The 25436-nt window shown below is 37.5% G+C and overlaps 4 protein-coding genes across 5 annotated transcripts; 2 read left to right on the forward strand and 2 right to left on the reverse strand.

Annotated features, from left to right (window-relative positions):
* Window positions 1-33: 33 nt before the first annotated feature.
* Window positions 34-2158, reverse strand: asb11 (ankyrin repeat and SOCS box containing 11). The gene is made up of 7 exons (XM_056755549.1): window positions 2019-2158; window positions 1722-1801; window positions 1185-1292; window positions 921-1071; window positions 703-837; window positions 250-435; window positions 34-167 (listed from the first exon to the last, which is right to left on the reverse strand). Exons 1-7 carry the CDS (start codon window positions 2113-2115, stop codon window positions 43-45), a joined length of 882 nt encoding a protein of 293 aa, XP_056611527.1. The 5' UTR covers window positions 2116-2158; the 3' UTR covers window positions 34-42.
* An 878-nt stretch (window positions 2159-3036) lies between these two features.
* Window positions 3037-6725, reverse strand: piga (phosphatidylinositol glycan anchor biosynthesis, class A). Of its 2 annotated transcripts, XM_056755046.1 has the most exons (8): window positions 6048-6725; window positions 5498-5813; window positions 5263-5318; window positions 4886-5040; window positions 4504-4636; window positions 4287-4419; window positions 3994-4200; window positions 3037-3892 (listed from the first exon to the last, which is right to left on the reverse strand). In XM_056755046.1, the coding sequence occupies exons 2-8, from the start codon at window positions 5777-5779 to the stop codon at window positions 3626-3628; spliced, it is 1233 nt and encodes a 410-aa protein (XP_056611024.1). In that variant the 5' UTR covers window positions 5780-5813; window positions 6048-6725; the 3' UTR covers window positions 3037-3625. The 2 variants fall into 2 exon arrangements, with proteins under 2 accessions (XP_056611024.1, XP_056611023.1); XM_056755045.1 differs by having other exon boundaries at window positions 4886-5318; window positions 6048-6715.
* A 5098-nt stretch (window positions 6726-11823) lies between these two features.
* LOC130427078 (butyrophilin subfamily 3 member A1-like) lies at window positions 11824-15354 on the forward strand. Its single transcript, XM_056754109.1, has 11 exons — window positions 11824-11914; window positions 12120-12241; window positions 12401-12457; window positions 12535-12639; window positions 12733-12873; window positions 13044-13148; window positions 13320-13451; window positions 13707-13755; window positions 13916-13939; window positions 14052-14078; window positions 14246-15354. The coding sequence occupies exons 1-11, from the start codon at window positions 11899-11901 to the stop codon at window positions 14773-14775; spliced, it is 1308 nt and encodes a 435-aa protein (XP_056610087.1). The 5' UTR covers window positions 11824-11898; the 3' UTR covers window positions 14776-15354.
* Window positions 15355-19991: 4637 nt separating this feature from the next.
* Window positions 19992-24999, forward strand: LOC130427084 (butyrophilin subfamily 3 member A1-like). The gene is made up of 11 exons (XM_056754120.1): window positions 19992-20061; window positions 20262-20383; window positions 20543-20599; window positions 20678-20782; window positions 20876-21016; window positions 21187-21291; window positions 21463-21597; window positions 21855-21903; window positions 22064-22087; window positions 22200-22226; window positions 22394-24999. Exons 1-11 carry the CDS (start codon window positions 20046-20048, stop codon window positions 22921-22923), a joined length of 1311 nt encoding a protein of 436 aa, XP_056610098.1. The 5' UTR covers window positions 19992-20045; the 3' UTR covers window positions 22924-24999.
* Window positions 25000-25436: the final 437 nt, after the last annotated feature.

The following is a 25436-nucleotide window of genomic DNA, read 5'->3' on the forward strand; positions in this document are numbered from 1 at the left end:
GCTAAGACGAAACAAAAACAGTTGTGAATGAAGTTGTGTGTTTTAATGATAGAGAAGATAATTTTGTAGGCTATTAGGTAAGCAAAGCATCTGGGTTTTATTTAGTCTTTTTTGGCCCAGGGAACGACGAATACACCATCTGCACAGCTGAGACAGGGAGCTGGGACCTGTAGAACCAAACAAGAGAAAAAATCAGTATCGCAGTGCATTTGGGCATATGTAGTGCTTTCACTGTGTGGTTATATTTACCTGCAGCTTGCAGGAGCTGTTTAATGTTCTGATCTGTAGTCAAGTCCAGTGGTTTCTTTCCCTCCGAGTTCCTTGATGTCCTGTCAGCACCATATTCTAACAGAAGCTCCGCCTCCTTTGCCCCACTGACCCTGGCAGCAGCGTGTAAAGGTGTGTCAAGACCACGCCCACATTGCACATCAGCACCTGAAAACACAATGTTTCTCAATTATAATTTTATATATTTCTTGCAAAAGTCTGTTTTTTCCATTATGACTTTATTTTCATTTAATTACTGTACATTACTGTAATTACTAAATACAAAGTTGTATGCTATGTACCATTATAGAAATTGTTACACTGCTTTATCATTACTGAGTCACATTGAGTTAAAATAAAGTTTTATGGACAATATTATTCACTCTACAGATCTAAATCAAAAAAACGTTTTGCAGTAATATGTGTGATTCTGACCTGAAATCAGCAGTCTCTGTACACATTCTGTGCTCTTGGATTCACATGCACAATACAGCGGCGTCCCTATGCAGGCCATCTCCATGTCAACATTCACACCATGTGATAGAAGCAGTTCAACACATGCTGTGTGACCTAAAACAAACATAAAAACACCACATTTATTTATTTGGATTTACAGCAGTGTAAAAGTCCATATACCTCACACAAACACACACCTCTCTTTGCCGCTTCGTGAAGAGGTGAGCATCGCAGATGAGCTGGATGGTGGGTGGAGCTGTAAATTAGGATGAGACTGACGAGGGCGGGGTTCCCACTACTGCACGCACTAAAGAGAGGAGTGTCTCCATCAATAGAGACAGCATTTGCCTGAAACATAATACATGTTTGTGTTCATTAATGCAGAAATTACGTAGAGTCAGTGTGAAAACTTCCTCCGAGAAATGAAGGAAAATACTGTGAAGGATGGTTACTGTACGTACATCAGCTCCATGCTCGAGCAGAAGTTTAGCACAGGTAAAATGGCCTCCAACACATGCTTCATGGAGAGGTGTAATTCCATCTAGTGTAGCCAAGCCCACAGAATAACCCTGTGTACATAAAAACACGTTCTGTTAACTTCATCCATTCATATTATGTAGCGTTCAATAAAACTTTTAAAATCTTTAAAAGAAGCAGCAGTGAATCAAGGGAGTATTTGTACAACTATGCAACATTTTAAAAAATCCATTCTTTATTGGAGTAGATAACACATCAAACAAAAACACATCAAACACACATCAAACACATCATCCCAAGGACAAATTCAATGTTGTATCATTTAAAGGCTATCAAATATCTTCTGATAAAATGTTTCCTTGAGAAGTATGCTTGTGCTATATTTCTCAAAGATAAATATCCCTGGTTATAAAATGCAACGGCTTTTTTAAAGCTTTCATTCATTTACCCATTAATTTTTTCTCAAAACATTTATATGAAATGAAGCTGAATTTAACAATAAATTTGTGTTCAAACAGTACCTGTGAAAGAAGTTTTCGCATTGGCAGCAATCTTCCTTGCAATGCAGCATCATGTAAAGGTGTTCTATCATCCCAGGAGCCTAACGAAACACACACATTTACTAATACATAATAATACATAAAACACAAAATATATACAAAAACTCTAACTTTTAAGGCACTGTACTATCATCTCTGTAATATTAATAAACAGTATATGGAATGATCCATATTGTTTCACGCTACAATTTTAAAATCAAATCCCTTTTTGTCCATCAACACATTCAGAAAGCACTGAATCAATATTAGAGAACTCACCTGCCATTAGTGTATTACACACTTTTCCTCCGTACATGTGAAATCTGTGATCCCATGGTTTACTCCAGACACTCATTTCAGCATGAAACACAGCCATTCTCTAAAACTCACAGTTAAACAACTGATACAACTCACAGGAAGAGAACTACTATAATAGTGGAGCACAGTACGTTTATATGGTCTTCAAGGAAACACACCCACCCCCTGGGTGTAAGAATGCAACTCCCACAGTTATCTGCGATATGTGCTTACCCCCCACCTCATTAGTGAGTGTCCCCCACATAAACAAATAAGGGTCTCACAAAGTCAGCAAGGGGTTAGAGATACCCTACACACATTGAAAATCATCTACATATAGAAGGACATACAAATCAGCAGGCATTGTTTTTTCATAGCGTAAATTCAACCTTGATTGAATAAATCCTATAACAATACGGTCAAATAAAAACACTCTTTAATACAAACTTCAATCTACAATTTAATAATCGCATATGTGTAGAAATGAAACCGTAATTAAAGTTTTTTTAAGTCAATGAGCCATGAATCACAGTAATTAAAACTGCAAATGTAATTGAGTACACAGTATCTGCGTCTTCAGCAAAACATCATTTGCATGCAATGTTATGCAGGAAGAGGTACAGCTGGATAGACATGCTGTTGAATATGTATATACAGTACATGCATGTGCAAAAAAAGCCGAAAAGGGTGATAAGTGTTTGCAAACGGTCCACGGTTTTAACCTTGAATTGCCGAGGGTGTGAATTATCTGCTCTGTTTGGGTGTTACAATGAGATTCCTGAGCTGGAGAGACCCTGACTAAAATCGAAAACATCAGCTTTACCACAGCATGCCTCATTTATTCTCAAGATATTGTTTCAAGCAGAATTTAACTTTAAAAATTAACCTGATATACATTCTTAAGTTTAGTTAAGATTGTTTATTTAGACATTTTCTTATTTTTATGGTGAGCTACTCAACTACAGAAAACACACACAAAAAAATGCAGTACACGTTATGGCATGTTATTTAAGTTTATTAAAGATTGTGTAAAAAGGCAGGCAGCAGGAAAGCTTGTACATCATAATCACAGTTATAAAACTAACATATAAGGTGAATATAAAAGAACAGCGTACAAGTATGAAAACTTGTAAATACGAATGAATCAGAGGTAAAAACTGATGTGTAGAGGAACAAAGACGAAGCGGTTTGCTGATGATATATATTAAAAGCTTCATAAATACCTGAGGTTATTGTGTTATACAGAAATGTAAACAGGTCAGTTGTGCACACCCGGAGTTCTTTTACATCCATCAAGTTATATAAAATAAATAGTTCACCTTAAAAAAAGAAAATTCTTTCACCATTTATTCACCCTTTTTCTCATTTTAAATCTGTGCGATTTGCAGAAGACGAAAGAAAATATTTTGAAAAATGTTGGTACCAGAAAACCATTGGTCCCTGTTGACTTTTATTGTATGGAAACACAACCAATGCAAGTCAAAGGGGACCAACGGTTTTCTGTTACCAACTTTTTTCAAAATATCTTCTATTGTGTTCTGCAGAAGATTTTGTTTCACAAAAAGAAAAACATCTGAGTATAAAAAATATCAAGACACAGAGCTCAAAGTTGGGTTTGCCATTTTACTTTTCTTCTTACTAAAGCTCTGCCCCAAACGACTATGGGGGCCAGATGCATCTATAGCAACATCAATCAGGTGATCAGGGCGGAGCCACTGCAGAAACAGCAGGAAGAGAAAGTCAAGAACAGCCATAAAGGAGAAAATGGATCCTGCCACAGCACCACAGTGATTCTGCAGTCTATGCAATCTATCAGACAGTGACAAAACAGGCTCCTTGCATACACGGATATACACCTACAGCACACACAAAAAGAGGGGGTATATAACATACATGTAGTGAAGAATCTGATAAAGCATGAACTTTAGTATATTAATATGACATAATTAAAAGTCACCTTTTCCGTTCGCTCTGCAACGTTTCTCCAGGTGTAGAGAGTTTGTACCTTGCGGTGGATAGAAGCAGGAGACGCCACATTTCCTGCTCGTATTCCTGAAATAACAGTTTCTAATCCATCACAGATGGATCGAACTGTTGGTTCACACAGTGTCATTAACTCACTAGGCAGGACCTCTGGTATTCCTCCAACCCGAGTGCTTACCACCTACACACAGAAAAAAAATACCATTACACTAAGGTAACTTAAGATAACGGCAGGGTTGTCTATTGATCTAAATAAACAAAACCTACCTGCAGCCCACAACTAGCTCCTTCTACTATGGCCATGCAGAAGGCTTCAGTGAGAGAAGTGTTGAGAAAGATATGACCCTGTACAAGGACATCTCTAACATCTTTATGATCCAGAGCCCCCAGTAGACGAACACTGCATATACATGAAATTCAAGTACCGTATTAACAATCATACAAACTTATATAGAAAAGCGTTGTGGCCTGCTGGGTTTCCTACCGGTCATGAAGCTGGTACTTCTCTCGAACTTCTTCCAGAACTATTCTTTTGGGTCCCTCTCCACCAATCAGAAAGCAGAGATCTGGGTGCTTTCCGCATAGTTCAGGAATGATTCCACTTAGTAAATCAATCCCTTAAAAAAAACAGCCGACAAAACACAGGCAACATTATTTCTTTCCAAGATGCAAATAAAGTGAATTTAAGTGAGAAAAATTCTGTGGGAAAACTCATTAGATGCTGTTTTACCGACAGAACTAGGCATACATTAAATAATAATAAATATGTAGCTCATACTGACTAATCACATAATAAACTAAATCAACAAGTCAACTACTAACCGACAAGCAAAAAAGTAAATGTGTAAGAGCTACACACTACCTACCTTTCCTGTAAACCAGTCGACTCACAACCACAATAGTGATCTTGCTGTTGTCACGACAACAGGGGTCAGGGGTGAAGTCAGTTGGGTCGACAGCATTTGGAATAACAGATACAATCTCAGGGTCAAGGGCGGCCCGCATTACAGTGTTCTCTTTACTAGTGTATGACACACAAACAATGTGATTCGTGTCACATAATGAAACAGTCAGCAATTTATTAGTCAATACGGAGCTCAGATCTGCAAATCCGAAGAGAGAGTGATCTGTAAACACAGTATTGAGTCCCATGGTCTTGGCGTGGAAAAGAGCATCATGGCCCATTGCAGAGAAGGAACTGTGAGCATGCACGATTGTGATGCGTTCACGCACAAACACGCACCTAAGTAATGGCAAACTGTGGAAGCAGGTGGTGGCAGTAGACTGGTTATACATGACCTGAAAAGAAATGAAAACACATGATCAGTTTCTGGAGAAGGTTACAAAAGGAGGAGCTTTAGGAGGAGGAGTTTATAGCTAAAAAAAATCAAAATATATAAAAACCAATATAAAACATAAACATAAACTCATTGTGGAACAAACTCTTAAGCTTGAGGTAAGCACAGTACTAAACTCACCTTCAGTGGTAGGTAGTACACCTTCAGTCCATTGGTCAGGTAGCGAATTCCACGGCGGTCTCCATAAGCATGTGTTGCTATAACAACCTTATGGCCCTTCTCAATGAGGCACTGTGAGAGCTGGTAGATGTGACTCTCCACACCTCCCATGTTTGGGTAGAAAAAGTCTGACACCATACATATTCTGTGCTTTAAACTCCTCTCATCACCAGATTGTCTCTGCGTGTCCAGAGATGGAGATGTTTTAAGTGTGTGACCTCTTCTCTTGTGCCCCATGGTCATGTAAAAAATGTTCTCTCATACAACACGAATGCACCTGTCAAAAAGTATTTAAATGCATCACAATGTGTCATTTTCCCTAACAAGATTATGTGAATTCATACTACTGCAGAAACTGCTAATCCTTAAAAGATTAAAATATCAGTTTAGCTAAAAATTAAGCAGATGTATAATGAACTAAGTATGAATACGGGACATTTCATCACAATTACATGTCAGTTACATTAACATGAGCTTAAGTCAATTTAGAAGATGACGAAAGTACACTTACCTAGACATCGCCGCAGATTCTAGACTTGTGATTAGGCGAAAGAAATCTTTATCGCGTTTTAAATTGATCGTTAATTCGTAAAGAATGATTTTTGGTTTACTACATCAAATTCTGCTTCCGTGATGGTTTTCTTCATGTTGTGAAATAACTTGATGCGAAGTGAAATGCTGCTCTCTACCGGACAGGATGACAAACAGTTTTGCAACGTCATCAGAATCGGCCTTCCCATTTTCAGCGACGCCACAACTCCATCCACTATTCCTATAACCACCTCCTCTTTTCAAGGAACAGTTTATCATCTTTCATGTAAAAATACCTAAACGCTCAGGTGATTTATTGAGGTAAAAAAACTGGGCAGGCATATATTTTCTTTCGACTGCAAAGACAGAGACGTACAGTTCTTATGGTGCTGCTCATGGTATAGAAGAAATGTGGCATTTGCAGCATGTTTAGTATTTCTCCTACACGTTTCCCTCAATGTTCTTTTATTTGACAGGACATTAGTTATTATAATTTGTTAATTGACAAGTTGTTAACCACCCATAGCTTATGTTTCAGTGTTTTTTTTTTCTAAAATAAGAAATGTGTCATAAGCAGATGTTTAATTCTTAGAAATGTTCTATTCTTGTTGCAGAAGCACAACACACTGGCTTTACCCTAATAGAAAGTTATCTTGTAATATCACTCAAAGTGAAGTTTCCACAGTTGTGTAGATCATGCCCTTTGACAAACAAATTACAGAACAGATAGTGAAAAAAACGTAACACTCTATGTAGATAAATTGTTATTTTTTATAAACATTGAAGTAAGCATTGTGTAAGACAACACATCCTTATATACTTATGCTTGTTTTTTGAGGGAGATGTCATTATTGTGGCATGTCTGTCTTTCAGTGCTCACCTTAAACAAAGTTTATCTCTTGATGAGTCAAAGCACATCATCATAGAACTGGCTGCTGAACTCAGAGTGGTACAGGTAAAATGCAGTAATACAACTTTATGATGTAAGTATTGTATGTTATGCGCGTCTACTTTAGCACATTTTGAACTTCATTGTCCATCGTTCAAGAAGTCTCCCCAGGTGTTTGGGAAGATGCTAAATAAAGGACATAGGAAAGAACAGCAGTTCTATATTTTGCAATGGGCTGAAGAAGTAGAGACTTCACAGAGGAAACAAATCGAAGTTAATCTGTTGCAAGAAGAGGTTTGATTCTACATATAATTTTACATATAGATTTTTGGGGACTAATGAAGATAATATCAAATAATCCTATACCAGGAGAGGAATAAATGTTGAATGAAGTCCGGCTTTCATTTTACCCCAGCTGTGTCACTTATACAATCTTTTTCTCATTTGGTTTAATTTAGAAGTCTCATTTATTTTCTATGGATTATAGTTTGCACAGCAAAATGAAACTGAACACAGCTATTGAAATTTTGTGTCATTGGGCATGCACCCTAAAGGCAATGAAAAAGGTGTTTGAAGGTATTTCCTGTATGAGAATAAGCCAGTCATGCTGAGCCTTAAATTTGATTTAAAATACCTTATTAGTATTTTTCTGCCTCATAACTTTTTTCATCAGAACTCTGCATATCTAAAGGGAGATTACAAAGAACCACGGAGGGATCTCTTCAAACAATGCAATAAGGGAGAGTCCAGTATACTTCCTGTAATGGACTGGAGGATGGACTACAGCCAGAAAGTTCTGAGGTAAAGGCTGTAAAGGCTCATATCATTAACGAATACATTCAAAAGTACATTGTAGAAGCACTAATAGAAACCGTAGTACATTACCCTCTCCAACTTAATTTATTCTACTACAACCTTAGCAGCAGTTCTGATAAAAGTCTTTATCTCTTTTAAATAAAAGGACTCCTTCAATAGACAGTGGATGAAGAAAAACAGAGATTCAAAAATGACCTGTGAAGTTATTTGATCAAATTTTGCCTTGACACATATTTTTCTTTAATAATTTTTTATATTGTTTGCCCTAACAAGCAGAGACCGATATAAGGCATTGGTTCATTATTTATAAGCATAAATGGTGCACCTTTTTGGAACATTTTTATTTAATCCTGAACCAATATTGGGAGTGTGGAACATCTGTCATCATTGCGATTTTGTATCGCTTAGTGCTAAAGGGTACAATCTGACATCAAACAATGTGAATTTCGTTTGTTTCAAGTAATTTTTATAGTTTGCATCAATGTGTAAAAGGTGTTTTGTTCCTTTTTTTCTAAAGTTGGATTATGCATTCCTAAATCATGTTCTTTTTTGCCTAATTTGAGATGATGTCAATCATTCAATTTCTAGATTAATTTTTTACAAAATTAACTTTAACAACAAAAATAATATTGTTACTTTCATTATTGCAGTTTGGAATTGGATCACAAAGTCAACAGGTACTGCTCATCTGATACTTACATGTTTATAGAACTGAACAGAACAACTATATTCATGATACAATTCATAATCAAATAATATAAATGTATAATACAAAGAGTTCCAGATTCTTCATTGAACAACTTTCTTTTCTTGAAGCTGTTGTGGTTCTAGATCCGTACACAGCCAACCCAGATCTCCAAACAATCTGTGATCGCACAGAATTACAGCAAAAACTGGGAAGGGTTTCATAGGGAACATTCTAAATTTGATGGCTGGACTTGTGTTCAGCTAAAGAGGGTTATAACAAAGAACGTCATTACTAGGTGGTAGATGTAAGGAGGAAACAGAAGTCAGATTCCGGAATGGATTTTTTTCTATGACAACAAAAGCAGGTTACTGGAATCTGGGCTTTCACCTGGGAAATGCAATTGCTCTGACTGAACCAGTCACTAAACTCTACCTACCAAAACCCTCTAAAATAGGGTTTTATCTGGACATAGAGGAGGGTCAGGTATCAGCTAAATGCTCTTCGGGATAAGACATAGAAGGCATTAGATGTCACAAGAGTTAATATGGAGAATAATAAGGCTATTCTGTGTAAAACAGTGGAAGGTAAAAGTTTTTTTTTGCCTGTTACCGTGCATGGTGAGATATGGTGACCTGCTGTAGGACTGTCACTGTTCTCATCACAGCTAAATGCATTTCAGGATAAGATAGAAGGCATGACATATCAAAAGAGCAAATATGGAGAACAATAAGGCCATTCTGTGTATAAGAGGGGAAGGTAAGAGATTTTTTAGCCTGTTACCGTGCATCGTGAGATATGGTGACCTGCTGTAGGACTATAAGGTTACTCTGTACATTATAAACATATCATTTTATAATAATATGTTCTTATGTACATTTTATAGCCTATAATGCATGTATGTATAACACAAAGCTCATTTATGTTCATGTTTCTTAAATGGACAATGTTTAGAATTGTCGTGATTGCTGTTCTATTATTAGGTTCACTTTTTTTAATTTACAGTTGAAAGAAAAAGTATGTGAACCCTTTGGGCTTACTTGGATTTCTTCATAAATTGGTCATAAAATGTGTTCTGATCTTCATCTAAGTCACAACAATAGAGAAACACAGTCTGCTTAAACTAATACCGCACAAACATTATACGTTTTCATGTTTTTATTGAACACAACATGTAAACATTCATAGTGCAGGGTGGAAAAAGTATGTGAACCTTTGGGTTTAATAACTGGTTGACCCTCCTTTGGCAGCAATAACCTCAACCAAACGTTTCCTATAGTTGCAGATCAGACCTGCACAACGGTCAGGAGAAATTTTGGACCATTCCTCTTTACAAAAGTGTTTCAGTTCAGCAATATTCTTGGGATGTCTGGTGTGAATCGCTCACTTGAGGTCATGCCACAGCATCTCAATCGGGTTGAGGTCAGGACTCTGACTGGGCCACTCCAGAAGGCGTATTTTCTTCTGTTGAAACCATTCTGTTGTTGATTTACTTTATGCTTTGGGTCGTTGTCCTGTTGCATCGTCCATCCTCTGTTAAGCTTCAGTTGGCGGACAGATGGTCTTAAGTTTTCCTGCAAAATGTCTTGATAAACTTTGGAATTCATTTTTCCATCGATGACAGTAATCCGTCCAGGGCCTGAGGCAGCAAAGCAGCCCCAAACCATGATGCCCCCTCCACCATATTTCACTGTTGGGATGAGGTTTTGATGTTGGTGTGCTGTGCCTTTTGTTCTCCACACATAGCGTTGTGTGTTCTTTCCAAACAACTCAATTTTGGTTTCATCTGTCCACAGAATGTTTTGCCAGTAGTGCTGTGGAACATCCAGGTGCTCTTTTGCAAAGTTCACACGTGCTGCAATGTTTTTTTTGGACAGCAGTGGCTTCCTCCGTGGTGTCCTCCCATGAAGATTTCTGTAAGTGTTTAGCTGACACTCTAGGATTCTTCTTCACCTCATTGAGCATTCTGCGCTGTTCTCTTGCAGTCATCTTAAAAGGACGACCACGCCTATGGAGTGTAGCAACAGTGCTGAACTTTCTCCATTTGTAGACAATCTGTCTTACCGTGGACACATGGACATCAAGGCTTTTAGATATACTTATGTAGCCATTTCCAACTTTATGTAAGCAACAATTCTTGATCGTAGGTCTTCTGAGAGCTCTTTTGTGCGAGGCATGGCTCACATCAGACAATGCTTCTTCAGAACAGCAAACTCAAAACTGGTGTGTGTTTTTTATTGGACAGGCCAGCTTTAATCAACACATCCAATCTCATCACATTGACTGGACCCCAGGTTGGCTGACTCCTGGCTCCAATTAGCTCTTGGAGAAGTCATTAGCCTAGGGTTTCACATACTTTTTCCACCCTGCACTATGAATGTTTACATGTTGTGTTCAATAAAAACATGAAAACGTATAATGTTTGTGCGGTATTAGTTTAAGCAGACTGTGTTTCTCTATTGTTGTGACTTAGATGAAGATCAGAACACATTTTATGACCAATTTATGAAGAAATCCAAGTAAGCCTAAAGGGTTCACATACTTTTTCTTTCAACTGTATATATATACATATACAACACTCACCTACATGTTGGCTATGAAACAATTACCATGGCAATCACAATAATTCCAAACGCAATCAGTATACGAATTAAATGAACCTGCTTCGTAGAGTTCAATCGGCGTGTTCAGCTCCTTAAGTCACGTCAGTAGTCTCAAGAGACTTTCTGAAAAGCCCGCTCACAGTAACGTGCACGAGAATAATGCGCGTTATTGCGCACGATTGCAAAACTGCGCACAAGCACAAAGCGCAGTCTCGCCCGAATTTACGCTCTTTGAGTAGAGAATTGTCGACAGTGACCACAGCGCCTACTGCGGTCACAAAATATCAAATAACACCTCCCTTTAACCCACATCCGTTTCTGACTTGTTTGCTGTTTTGTTCTGCTAAATTTACTTTCTCTTTAGACTGGCTGCTGTTTTTGTAGTCTGTATGTGACATTTTCAGTGAAGCTTTTTAAAAGTAAAGCTAAAATGAATAATCTCATCATAACGTATAATAATGTGGATTAAAATGAAACAACGCTTTGTACTATATGTAAAATGTATGTTTTTATAATAAATATACATTTTAAAGAAATAAGTAGGCTAATCCATCAATCTATTTTATACGCATTTTGGGAGACAGCATGGTGACGTTACGGGGGACAAAATAAAACATGCACTTAATTAAGCCATGTATGATCAAAATAATATATACTTAACATATTTATAGAAGAAAACATCTCTAGTCTCTTGTGAGGAGGCGGTCCGATATGCTTCAATGCAGGGCGTGTCTGGGCTTATATATATCAAACACAAAACAAGATTCTTTGCCGTGCTTTCGACTAAAGTGATGGTCAAAGAACGCAAGTTTGTTGATTATTAAAATATACAAGAAATATGGCATGTGCAGCCGGTAGTATAGCCTATTTTCTTTTTACACTTCTTTGTTTGTAAATGTCTTTTTAAATAACTTTGTTTACACCACCCATATGTTTTAAACACTGCTTTGTCTTTTTGTGTTGTTGTAGTGTGTAACCTACCATTGTGTCAAGAGAACTGTTTTTGTAGATTATGTGTAAAACTGCTAAATTCACAGAGATTTTCTTTCACTGTTGCAGAAGCTCAAAGCACCGGATTTACCGGAAGTGAAATAAATTTGATGACACCACAAACAAAGTTAAAAACTTTTAGTAGCTCCTTCCCTGCTGCCAAGCCTAATATGGCAATTCTACCAAATCAGGTAGGCTAATAAACAAACAAGGCATAGATTCATTTTCTCCACTCAGACAGGTTCTTGAAAGTATGCAAGATAACCATTGCGTGAGACTTTATGACTGTTTTTTGAAGAGGGTGGAATAAAAAAAATAAAAAAAAATTGTATGCTGGTTTATCTTTGCAGGAGATTGATAAACTGATTTGCAGAGCTCGCAAAACTTTCATGAAAGTCTTTCCCCAGGTAAACATTGTACATACAATGTGTGTAAAGTATATCTGCACCACTAGTACTTACGAAACATGAATGTCAAAATCTAGTTGCAGGGGTTTAACAAATGTACAAGTTGCAACCAGGAAGCTTCTCTTGATGATTCAAAGCACATCATCAGAGGACTGGATGCTGAACTCAACAGAGTGGTAAAGGTAAACAATGCATGATTATGACTTTTTTAAACATAAATGTTCATATTTATTGTATTTGGAACTTGCAACTTTGCTTTTGCAATTCCCCCACAGTTTAAGAAGTTCTCCCAGATGTCTGAAAAGATAAAACATAAAGGAAGTATGGAAGAACAACAATATTATATTTTGCATTGGGCTGAAGAGTTAGAGACTACACAGAAAAAACAAAAGGAAGATACATTATTACATGAAAAGGTTGGGTTCTTCATTTTACTTTCAATTTACTTTGCTTGGTTTTACTTTGTTAAGATTAGCTTTCCTGTAGCTCAGTGGTAAGAGCATTTCGTTAACAACGTGGATAAAAGCGTCTGCCAAATGCCTAAAATGTAAATGTAAAGATTACTTTCGTTTTGGTTTTTATGTAGAAACTTACACCTTCTGAAAAGAGCAGATTGGAGAGTGAAATTAATTGGGAAAGAGCTAAAGAAATCTTGTCTGACTGGACTTGGAAAATGAAAGAAATGAAAGAGGTATGTCTGTCAACATTTAAGATAAGCGATATTCCTGTCACACACAAGGTAAACTGAATTTAAAATATGTGACCCTGCTGGTGAATCCGGGTAAATTAATAGATTTTGAGACAGGATTTCACAGACAAGGACACATATCTCATAAACATCTTTATGTCTGTTTTTATCTAGAACTCAGTGTGTCCCAAAAGAGAATATAAAGAAACACTTAAGGCTATTTACAAACAGTGCAAGCAGGGAGAGTCCAGCATACTTCCGGTAATGGATTGGATGATGTGGACTGTACAGTCAGAAAACTCTGAGGTAAAAGGCTGGAAAGGTTCATATTAGGTTCATATAATAGACACTTTCATAAAACTGAACCCCTATGATCTAATTATTTTCTTTCCTTTTGCAAATGAGAGTATTATATTTAAATATTTATAAAAATGATTTATATTTAAATATTTATTCCATTAGAAAAATGTGTTTTTTCCTATTAAAGTGTGAATGGGGGGTTGACATTACTTGGTAAGAAATAGAGACATTGCATGATAAAGTTTCTCTTTCTGATGGAAGGAATCCTCTCCCAAAATGTGGATGAAGAAACAGAAATCAAAAAATACAGGTGAGATTTCTATGCAACAACTTTGCTTTGGCTCTATAACTGAATTTCAGCAGAAGGGCTGGTTACAGGATGGTCTCGATATGGTCAAGTGTACCTTTTTTGGGATGTATTATGTGTCAAAAGAATATGTTAAAAAGTTTTGTTTTTTCTTTCACTGCAGTTGGATTACCCGTTCCCAACTCAGGTACATTCTATAGTAAAGCATTCATTAAATAAATGTTATTTTGTGATAAATTGTCATATCAATTTGCCATCACTGTTAGATTTAGTTCCGTTTTTTTCTTTCATTTTTGCAGTTTGGAATTGGATCACAAAGTCAACAGGTATAGCTCAACTTCATATTATTATAATTGATGCATATAAAGCTTTCATCATCAGAACATATACTGTTTATTTACTATACAACATCAATGTGTTCTGTTTATAAAATCCAGCCAGAGTTCCAGACATCTTCTTTTACATCTTCACATTTGTATTTTATTTTTAATAGCTTTCGTAGTTCTGGATCCAAATACAGCCAACCCAGATCTCCAGGTCTCTGAAAACAGAAAATCTGTGATAGCAAGTAACTACAACTCTGACATCAATCATTGGGATGGGTTTGAAAGGAAGTGTTCTAGATATGATGGCTGGACTTGTGTTCAAGCTGAAGAGGGTTACAACACAGGTCGTCATTACTGGGAGGTAAATGTAAGGAAGAAACGTGAGTGGCGGGTGGGAGTTGTAAAGGAATCAGCTCCCCGGAATGGATATGTTACTATGACCCCAAAAGCAGGTTACTGGAATCTGCGTCTGCAACTGGGGACTGTAATGGCTCTGACTGCACCTGTCACTAAACTCTACCTGCCAACACCCTCAAGATTAGGGGTTTATCTGGACAAAGATGAGGGTCAGGTCTCCTTCTATGATGCAGAAAAACGAAGACATATTTACACATTTATCACAGACTTTAGTGGGACTGAAAACATTTACCCAATGTTTGGCACCATTGAGACAGACAGAGAGTTGAGGATTTTATAGGCACAGCCTACATCCAAACACAGTTCATTTTGGATGGGAACTCTGCATCTTCTTTAAATTCACTCTCCTGACTCTGTACCCAGATTTCTAGCGCTGTGCATAACCCTTGATATAGTTTGTACTAAAATGTTTTCCCTGGACAGCTGTTGATAGCAAATATTTCTTCTGTTAATTTCCTTAAAACTCTTTCATATACAAACTCTTTTTTTGGGGGGCACGACGTTGCTGTCGGACCAATGTTTGTTGGTAACCCACTCTGGGCAGCTTGCTTATTTAGAACCATTTTACTGGTAACACTTGTAGCCTGTGAGCTAGCTCCTTTTGCCTGTATCTTGTATCTATGAAATGCAACTAAGATGGTCATATAGCGAGATATTGTACCACCAATATGCCAATTAGGTCTTTACCTATTGTGAGTTCCATTAGGGGGAGTGTTGTTGGCTCAAAAACTGATTCAGGACCTCTTTGTGCATTGGTGGGGTCTTCTCCATCATTGAATGTCAAAATGGTACCGGTTGATGCAATGTGTTTGTTTAATACTGGCTCTATGGTGACCACATAAACAGAAAGTGATTTTAATTTCAAATTTTTCTGATTTGGGTAGGGGGTCTTCATGACTGCGCATGGTTGGCATTAAAAGCTGCTAATGGAAGGGATATTCCTTGTGTGGGACATGTAGAACTTAATATTATTTAATTAGGGCTCACATAACCCAGAAAAGGGGGTTTGATCGTTAAAGATACCTGTTCTCCAGTATGTATGCTCAGGAGGAGAAAATTCCTGCTGTATTGGGTATGAATATTATCAGAGAATGTTATGCTAACCTGTTTAATAAAACATGGTGCTGAGCTTTTTATGATCCCCCAAATACAATCAGCTACTTTGGGGTGGAACCAGGCATTTCGGTGCTGTCAGAAAATGGAAGCCATGTCCAATTCTTGCTCTTCATTTTGGTGATAGTGCAGGGTAACACTCCAGTTCAGGTGGCAGCGGGCACACTGATCCTGGTTCCTGTTACCTGCCCCCAAGTTTCAGGTGCAATGGTTGAGTTTCTCCTACAACCATCAGGGTCTGAAGAACATGCTCTTCCGAAGGGTTTGCTATCCCCCTCCCTGTTATATGCAGAGAGAGGGTTAGTCTATGCACCCATTGTTAATGTAGGTGGTATGGAGGTAGCCCCGCGTCAGATTATAGGCACTGTTCAGGTAGTGACAGTGATTCTGACTTCTATTTTTTCTCTACTCTTTATAAAAAAGAAATCTAACTTGGCTCTGTATACTATGTTAGGTTATATGAGACCATTTTTTTTTTTTTGATTGCACTTATGCTTTATGTTGGGGTTCCATTGCTTACCCCATCTGTAAGTCCCTTTGGATGAAAGCGTCTGCTAAATGACTAAATGTAAATGTAAAAGCGCCAGGGCCTAGACTCGAATTATGCCCAGAAGATGTGTATTGTGCAAAAGTGTCCGTTCGGCTGGGGAAACAGTTGTCCAACTGCCATATTGCCATGCCGTCTTTTGAGGGGCTGACTGGGATGAAGCAGAGCAGGCAAGGGGGCTTTTGAAAAAATATCTGGCCGTTTTGAAACATGAAATTCCGTTAGTGGATGATAAACCAGTCCAACAACTGTATAGACCGATACGAGGGTGTACGCTTGCATATCCAACAGCTTTTAGACCGTAAGGTAATAAGGGAAAGTAGTATTCCTTACTGGTCCCCGATTGTCCATGTACAGGACTGTGTTGATGGCAGTGTTGCAGGTAATTGAAACTGAATTGAAATGTCTTTAAAGTGTTATGATTAAAGGAAATATTTGTATTGTTATTTGAATTATAAAGTGTATTTCTGTGTTTCTTTGTAGTAGTTGTAGTTGTACGCTGTTCCTCCGGGTTTTTTTTGGTTAGGTTTTCCCTTTTTTTCCCTTTCTCATTGATCTTTATCTAAATAATAATCATCAAACATTAGTTTTATAAGCTTGATTTTTACTAATTTGTTACAAATATTTTTGGTAATATTTATGTTAGTCACAATTCATGTTGTAGTCAAATAAATATGAATTTTGCTTTTAAATAAAGTTAATTTCCTAATATTTTTATTTATTTACTTATTTATTTTATATAGTACAATCTAAAATCTTGCCTAGGGCACCAACTGAGGCTGGGCCTGCCCCCGCATGTAACCCACATCCCACATAAAATACATTTAACACAGAGATTTCAAGGGGGCTGAAAACATTTACCAAATGTTTGGCACCATTGAGACAGACAGAGAGATGAGGATTTTATAAACAGATATAAACAAATGCCATTTTAAATTAAAACCCAGTTTCCTCTATAAATTCGGCATGAATCAGAAGTTGCGATAGTGCCATTTTTCTCTATTGTGATCAGTAGGGGCGTAGCACCCGGGGATCCGAGTGAAAAGGAGTGATAACGTTGCAACATTGCAGTTTTATAATGATAAAACACATTACTTCCCTCATTAATTCATAGGATCACCACGGCCGGGCTCATGCTCCTATAATGGAATGCACCAATCGAAAGGATGCAGGCTGACTATATCCCAGAGTCGCATACGAGAGATTAATTCCTCCAAGGCACGCACTCGCTTGAGACCACTCACGCAGTACAAGATGGTCTGCCTTACAATGCAAAATCAGGAGCTCTCCTAGCCGACAGCATGCCCTGCTACCTAAAACATATGCACCCCACTATTTGACTGTCTTCACTGCCGGAGACACACTGTTCTCATCACAGCTAAATGCTCTTCGGGATAAGACATAGAAGGCATTAGATGTCACAAGAGTGAATATGGAGAACAATAAGGCTATTCTGTGTAAAACAGGGGAAGGTAAAAGTTTTTTTTTGCCTGTTACCGTGCATGGTGAGATATGGTGACATGCTGTAGGACTGTCACTGTTCTCATCACAGCTAAATGCATTTCAGGATAAGATAGAAGGCATGACATATCAAAAGAGCGAATATGGAGAACAATAAGGCCATTCTGTGTATAAGAGGGGAAGGTAAGAGATTTTTTAGCCTGTTACCGTGCATCGTGAGATATGGTGACCTGCTGTAGGACTATAAGGTTACTCTGTACATTATAAACATATCATTTTATAATATTATGTTCTTATGTACATTTTATAGCCTATAATGCATGTATGTATAACACAAAGCTCATTTATGTTCATGTTTCTTAAATGGACAATGTTTAGAATTGTCGTGATTGCTGTTCTATTATTAGGTTCACTTTTTTTAATATACAGTTGAAAGAAAAAGTATGTGAACCATTTGGGCTTACTTGGGTTTACTAATATCCAGGGCCTGAGGCAGCAAAGCAGCCCCAAACCATGATGCCCCCTCCACCATATTTCACAGTTGGGATGAGGTTTTGATGTTGGTGTGCTGTGCCTTTTGTTCTCCACACATAGTTCTTTCCAAACAACTCAATTTTGGTTTCATCTGTCCAAAAAATGTTTTGCCAGTAGTGCTGTGGAACATCCAGGTGCTCTTTTGCAAACTTCAAACGTGCTGCAATGTTTTTTTTGGACAGCAGTGGCTTCCTCTGTGGTGTCCTCCCATGAAGTCCTTTCTTGTTTAATGTTTTCCTTATTGTAGATTTGTCAACACAAATGTTAGCATGTGCCAGAGATTTCTGTAAGTGTTTAGCTGACACTCTAGGATTCTTCTTCACCTCATTGAGCTTTCTGCGCTGTGCTCTTGCAGTCATCTTTACAGGACGACCACGCCTAGGGAGTGTAGCAACATGCTGAACTTTCTCCATTTGTAGACAATCTGTCTTACCGTGGACACATGGACATCAAGGCTTTTAGATATACTTTTGTAGCCCTTTCCAGCTTTATGTAAATCAACAATTCTTGATCGTAGGTCTTCTGAGAGCTCTTTTGTGCGAGGCATGGTTCACATCAGACAACGCTTCTTCAGAACACCAAACTCAAAACTGGTGTGTGTTTTTTATTGGACAGGCCAGCTTTAATCAACACATCCAATCACATCACATTGACTGGACCCCAGGTTGGCTGACTCCTGGCTCCAATTAGCTCTTGGAGAAGTCATTAGCCTAGGGTTTCACAAACTTTCTCCACCCTGCACTATGAATGTTTACATGTTGTGTTCAATAAAAACATGAAAACGTATAATGTTTGTGCGGAATTAGTTTAAGCAGACTGTGTTTCTTTGTTTATTGTTGTGACTTAGATGAAGATCAGAACACATTTTATGACCAATTTATGAAGAAATCCAAGTAAGCCCAAAGGGTTCACATTCTTTTTCTTTCAACTGTATATATATCTACACATACAAACACACACCTACATATTGGCTATGAAACAATTACCATGGCAATCGGTGGAGATGGTGGTTTAGTGGGTTAAACCACTGAACTGGTAAATCAAAAGGTTGCCGGTTCGATCCCAGCAGCCACCACCAGTGTGTCCTTGAGAAAGACACATTGCTCCAGGGGGATTGTCCCTGTAATAAGTGCACTGTAAGTCGCTTTGGTTAAAAGCGTCTGCTAAATGACTAAAATAATCACAATAATTCCAAATTAATTATGAATTAAATGAACCTGCTTTGTACAGTTCGGCGTGTTCAGCTACTCACGTCACCTCAGCACTCTCAACAGACTTTCTGAAAAGCCCTGCGGTCACAAAATATCACGTGGAACAGAACATTTTGTAACACCTGCCTTTAACCCACATCCGTTTCTGACTTGTTTGCAGTTTTGTTCTGCTAAATTTACTTTCTGTTTAGACTGGCTGCTGTTTTTGTAGTCTGTATGTGACATTTTCAGTGAAGCTTTTTAAAAGTAAAGCTAAAATATATAATCTCATCATAACGTATAATAATGTGGATTAAAATGAAACAATGCTTGGTACTATATATAAAATGTATGTTTTTATAATAAATATAAATTTTAAAGAAATAAGTAGCCTAATTCATCCATCTATTTTATACGCATTTTGGGAGACAGCGTTATGACGGTGCATGGGTGACATTACGGGCGGCAAAATAAAACATGCACTTAATTAATGTATGATCAAAAGAATATATGAGTAAAACAGTGTAAACATATTTATAGAAAAAAATCTCTCGTCGCTTCTGAGGAGGCGGTCCGATATGCTTCAATGCAGGGCGTGTCTGGGGTTATATATATCAAACACAAAACAAGATTCTTTGCAGTGCTTTCGACTACAGTGATGGTCAAAGAACGCAAATTTTTGGATTATTAAAATATACAAGAAATATGGCATGTGCAGCCGGTAGAATATTTTCTTTTTACACTTCTTTGTTTGTAAATGTCTTTTTAAATAACTTAGTTTACACCACCCATATGTTTTAAACACTGCTTTGTCTTTTTGTGTTGTTGTTGTGTGTAACCTTCCATTGTGTCAAGAGAACTGTTTTTGTAGATTATGTGTAAAACTGCTAAATTCACAGAGATTTTCCATCACTGTTGCAGAAGCTCAAAGCACCGGATTGACTCTAAGTGAAATAAGTTTGATGACACCACAAACAAAGTTAAAAACTTTTTGTAGCTCCTTCCCTGCTGTCAAGCCTAGTATGGCAATTCTACCAAATCAGGTAGGCTAATAAACAAACAAGGCATAGATTCATTTTCTCCACTCAGACAGGTTCTTGAAAGTATGCAAGATAACCATTGCGTGAGACTTTATGACTGTTTTTTGAAGAGGGTGGAATTGAAATAAAACAAAATTTCGACTGTCTGGTTTATGTTTGCAGGAGATTGCTAAACTGATTTGCGGAGCTTGCCAAACATTCGTGAAAGTCTTTCCCCAGGTAAACATTGTACATACAATGTGTGTAAAGTATATCTGCACCACTAGTACTTACGAAAAATGAATGTCAAAATTTTAGTTGCAGGGGTTTAACAAATGTGCAAGTCGCAACCATGAAGCTTCACTTGATGATTCAAAGCACATCATCAGAGGACTGGATGCTGAACTCAACAGAGTGGTAAAGGTAAACAATGCATGATTATGACTTTTTTAAACATAAATGTTCATATTTATTGTATTTGGAACTTGCAACTTTGCTTTTGCAATTCCCCCACAGTTTAAGAAGTTCTCCCAGATGTCTGAAAAGATAAAACATAAAGGAAGTATGGAAGAACAACAATATTATATTTTGCATTGGGCTGAAGAGTTAGAGACTACACAGAAAAAACAAAAGGAAGATACATTGTTACATGAAAAGGTTGGGTTCTTCCTTTTACTTTCAATTTACTTTGCTTGGTTTTACTTTGTTAAGATTAGCTTTCCTGTAGCTCAGTGGTAAGAGCATTGCGTTAACAACGTGGATAAAAGCGTCTGCCAAATGCCTAAAATGTAAATGTAAAGATTACTTTCGTTTTGGTTTTTATGTAGAAACTTACACCTTCTGAAAAGAGCAGATTGGAGAGTGAAATTAATTGGGAAAGAGCTAAAGAAATCTTGTCTGACTGGACTTGGAAAATGAAAGAAATGAAAGAGGTATGTCTGTCAACATTTAAGATAAGCGATATTCCTGTCACACACAAGGTAAACTGAATTTAAAATAAGTGACCCTGCTGGTGAATCCGGGTAAATTAATAGATTTTGAGACAGGATTTCACAGACAAGGACACATATCTCATAAACATCTTTATGTCTGTTTTTATCTAGAACTCAGTGTGTCCCAAAAGAGAATATAAAGAAACACTTAAGGATCTTTACAAACAGTGCAAGCAGGGAGAGTCCAGCATACTTCCGGTAATGGATTGGATGATGTGGACTGTACTACAGTCAGAAAACTGTGAGGTAAAAGGCTGGAAAGGTTCATATTAGGTTCATATAATAGAAACTTTCATATAGCTGAACTCCTATGATCTAATTATTTTCTTTCCTTTTTCATATGAGAGTATTATATTTAAATATTTATAAAAATGATTTATATTTACATATTTATTCCATTAGAAAAATTTGTTTTTTTTCATATTAAAGTGTGTATGGGGGGTTGACATTGCTTGGTAAGAAATAAAGACATTGCATGATAAAGTTTCTCTTTCTGATGGAAGGAATCCTCTCCCAAAATGTGGATGAAGAAACAGAAATCCAAAAATACAGGTGAGTTTTCTATGCAACAACCTTGCTTTGGCCCTATAACTGATTTTCAGCAGAAAGGCTGGTTACAGGATGGTCTCGATATGGTCAAGTGTACCTTTTTTGGGATGTATTATGTGTCAAAAGAATATGTTAAAAAGTTTTGTTTTTTCTTTCACTGCAGTTGGATTACCCGTTCCCAACTCAGGTACATTCTATAGTAAAGCATTCATTAAATAAATGTTATTTTGTGATAAATTGTCATATCAATTTGCCATCACTGTTAGATTTAGTTCCGTTTTTTTCTTTCATTTTTGCAGTTTGGAATTGGATCACAAAGTCAACAGGTATAGCTCAACTTCATATTATTATAATTGATGCATATAAAGCTTTCATCATCAGAACATATACTGTTTATTTACTATACAACATCAATGTGTTCTGTTTATAAAATCCAGCCAGAGTTCCAGACATCTTCTTTTACATCTTCACATTTGTATTTTATTTTTAATAGCTTTCGTAGTTCTGGATCCAAATACAGCCAACCCAGATCTCCAGGTCTCTGAAAACAGAAAATCTGTGATAGCAAGTAACTACAACTCTGACATCAATCATTGGGATGGGTTTGAAAGGAAGTGTTCTAGATATGATGGCTGGACTTGTGTTCAAGCTGAAGAGGGTTACAACACAGGTCGTCATTACTGGGAGGTAAATGTAAGGAAGAAACGTGAGTGGCGGGTGGGAGTTGTAAAGGAATCAGCTCCCCGGAATGGATATGTTACTATGACCCCAAAAGCAGGTTACTGGAATCTGCGTCTGCAACTGGGGACTGTAATGGCTCTGACTGCACCTGTCACTAAACTCTACCTGCCAACACCCTCAAGATTAGGGGTTTATCTGGACATAGATGAGGGTCAGGTCTCCTTCTATGATGCAGAAAAACGAAGACATATTTACACATTTATCACAGACTTTAGTGGGACTGAAAACATTTACCCAATGTTTGGCACCATTGAGACAGACAGAGAGTTGAGGATTTTATAGGCACAGCCTACATCCAAACACAGTTCATTTTGGATGGGAACTCTGCATCTTCTTTAAATTCACTCTCCTGACTCTGTACCCAGATTTCTAGCGCTGTGCATAACCCTTGATATAGTTTGTACTAAAATGTTTTCCCTGGACAGCTGTTGATAGCAAATATTTCTTCTGTTAATTTCCTTAAAACTCTTTCATATACAAACTCTTTTTTTGGGGGGCACGACGTTGCTGTCGGACCAATGTTTGTTGGTAACCCACTCTGGGCAGCTTGCTTATTTAGAACCATTTTACTGGTAACACTTGTAGCCTGTGAGCTAGCTCCTTTTGCTTGTATCTTGTATCTATGAAATGCAACTAAGATGGTCATATAGCGAGATATTGTACCACCAATATGCCAATTAGGTCTTTACCTATTGTGAGTTCCATTAGGGGGAGTGTTGTTGGCTCAAAAACTGATTCAGGACCTCTTTGTGCATTGGTGGGGTCTTCTCCATCATTGAATGTCAAAATGGTACCTGTTGATGCAATGTGTTTGTTTAATACTGGCTCTATGGTGACCACATAAACAGAAAGTGATTTTAATTTCAAATTTTTCTGATTTGGGTAGGGGGTCTTCATGACTGCGCATGGTTGGCATTAAAAGCTGCTAATGGAAGGGATATTCCTTGTGTGGGACATGTAGAACTTAATATTATTTAATTAGGGCTCACATAACCCAGAAAAGGGGGTTTGATCGTTAAAGATACCTGTTCTCCAGTATGTATGCTCAGGAGGAGAAAATTCCTGCTGTATTGGGTATGAATATTATCAGAGAATGTTATGCTAACCTGTTTAATAAAACATGGTGCTGAGCTTTTTATGATCCCCCAAATACAATCAGCTACTTTGGGGTGGAACCAGGCATTTCGGTGCTGTCAGAAAATGGAAGCCATGTCCAATTCTTGCTCTTCATTTTGGTGATAGTGCAGGGTAACACTCCAGTTCAGGTGGCAGCGGGCACACTGATCCTGGTTCCTGTTACCTGCCCCCAAGTTTCAGGTGCAATGGTTGAGTTTCTCCTACAACCATCAGGGTCTGAAGAACATGCTCTTCCGAAGGGTTTGCTATCCCCCTCCCTGTTATATGCAGAGAGAGGGTTAGTCTATGCACCCATTGTTAATGTAGGTGGTATGGAGGTAGCCCCGCGTCAGATTATAGGCACTGTTCAGGTAGTGACAGTGATTCTGACTTCTATTTTTTCTCTACTCTTTATAAAAAAGAAATCTAACTTGGCTCTGTATACTATGTTAGGTTATATGAGACCATTTTTTTTTTTTTGATTGCACTTATGCTTTATGTTGGGGTTCCATTGCTTACCCCATCTGTAAGTCCCTTTGGATAAAAGCGTCTGCTAAATGACTAAATGTAAATGTAAAAGCGCCAGGGCCTAGACTCGAATTATGCCCAGAAGATGTGTATTGTGCAAAAGTGTCCGTTCGGCTGGGGAAACAGTTGTCCAACTGCCATATTGCCATGCCGTCTTTTGAGGGGCTGACTGGGATGAAGCAGAGCAGGCAAGGGGGCTTTTGAAAAAATATCTGGGCGTTTTGAAACATGAAATTCCGTTAGTGGATGATAAACCAGTCCAACAACTGTATAGACCGATACGAGGGTGTACGCTTGCATATCCAACAGCTTTTAGACCGTAAGGTAATAAGGGAAAGTAGTATTCCTTACTGGTCCCCGATTGTCCATGTACAGGACTGTGTTGATGGCAGTGTTGCAGGTAATTGAAACTGAATTGAAATGTGATTAAAGGAAATATTTGTATTGTTATTTGAATTATAAAGTGTATTTCTGTGTTTCTTTGTAGTAGTTGTAGTTGTACGCTGTTCCTCCGGGTTTTTTTTTGGTTAGGTTTTCCCTTTTTTTCCCTTTCTCATTGATCTTTATCTAAATAATAATCATCAAACATTAGTTTTATAAGCTTGATTTTTACTAATTTGTTACAAATATTTTTGGTAATATTTATGTTAGTCACAATTCATGTTGTAGTCAAATAAATATGAATTTTGCTTTTAAATAAAGTTAATTTCCTAATATTTTTATTTATTTACTTATTTATTTTATATAGTACAATCTAAAATCTTGCCTAGGGCACCAACTGAGGCTGGGCCTGCCCCCGCATGTAACCCACATCCGTGTCTGACTTGTTTACAGTTTTGTGCTGCTAAATCTACTTTCTCTTTAGACTGGCTGCTGTTTTTATAGTCTGTATGTCAGTGAAGATTTTTAAAAGTAAAGCTACACTGTAAAAACATGTGAAATCTACAGTAATTCACTGTGTTCATGCACTGGAAATAACTGTATTAGGGGTCACAGTGAATTACTGTAGTTTCAATGAGAAATTACAATACTGGTCAAATTATTGTGAACATCATATTAAAGAGAAAGTACGGCACAAAATCACAGTAATCAGTATTGTCATGTAGAAAGTCACAACAAACAAGTACTATGTGATATTTACAGTAATTCCC

Source organism: Triplophysa dalaica, chromosome 8, assembly GCF_015846415.1.
Source record: "Triplophysa dalaica isolate WHDGS20190420 chromosome 8, ASM1584641v1, whole genome shotgun sequence".
Taxonomy (NCBI): domain Eukaryota; kingdom Metazoa; phylum Chordata; class Actinopteri; order Cypriniformes; family Nemacheilidae; genus Triplophysa; species Triplophysa dalaica.

Excerpts from the sequence above, each read along its gene's own strand:
- asb11 (XM_056755549.1), bottom strand. The coding sequence starts at position 2,115 with ATGGCTGTGTTTCATGCTGAAATGAGTGTCTGGAGTAAACCATGGGAT. Across the intron at positions 1,293-1,721 it reads TGCGAAAACTTCTTTCACAG|GGTTATTCTGTGGGCTTGGC; the intron begins GTACTGTTTGAA and ends TTATGTACACAG. Across the intron at positions 168-249 it reads ACAGCTCCTGCAAGCTGCAG|GTCCCAGCTCCCTGTCTCAG; the intron begins GTAAATATAACC and ends TTGGTTCTACAG.
- LOC130427078 (XM_056754109.1), top strand. Across the intron at positions 12,458-12,534 it reads TCATGAAAGTCTTTCCCCAG|TTGCAGGGGTTTAACAAATG; the intron begins GTAAACATTGTA and ends GTCAAAATCTAG. Across the intron at positions 13,149-13,319 it reads AAATGAAAGAAATGAAAGAG|AACTCAGTGTGTCCCAAAAG; the intron begins GTATGTCTGTCA and ends GTTTTTATCTAG.
- LOC130427084 (XM_056754120.1), top strand. Across the intron at positions 20,783-20,875 it reads AACTCAACAGAGTGGTAAAG|TTTAAGAAGTTCTCCCAGAT; the intron begins GTAAACAATGCA and ends ATTCCCCCACAG. Across the intron at positions 22,227-22,393 it reads TTGGATCACAAAGTCAACAG|CTTTCGTAGTTCTGGATCCA; the intron begins GTATAGCTCAAC and ends TATTTTTAATAG.
- piga (XM_056755045.1), bottom strand. The coding sequence starts at position 5,779 with ATGACCATGGGGCACAAGAGAAGAGGTCACACACTTAAAACATCTCCA. Across the intron at positions 5,319-5,497 it reads TGTACTACCTACCACTGAAG|GTCATGTATAACCAGTCTAC; the intron begins GTGAGTTTAGTA and ends ATTTCTTTTCAG. Across the intron at positions 4,637-4,885 it reads TCGACTGGTTTACAGGAAAG|GGATTGATTTACTAAGTGGA; the intron begins GTAGGTAGTGTG and ends GTTTTTTTTAAG.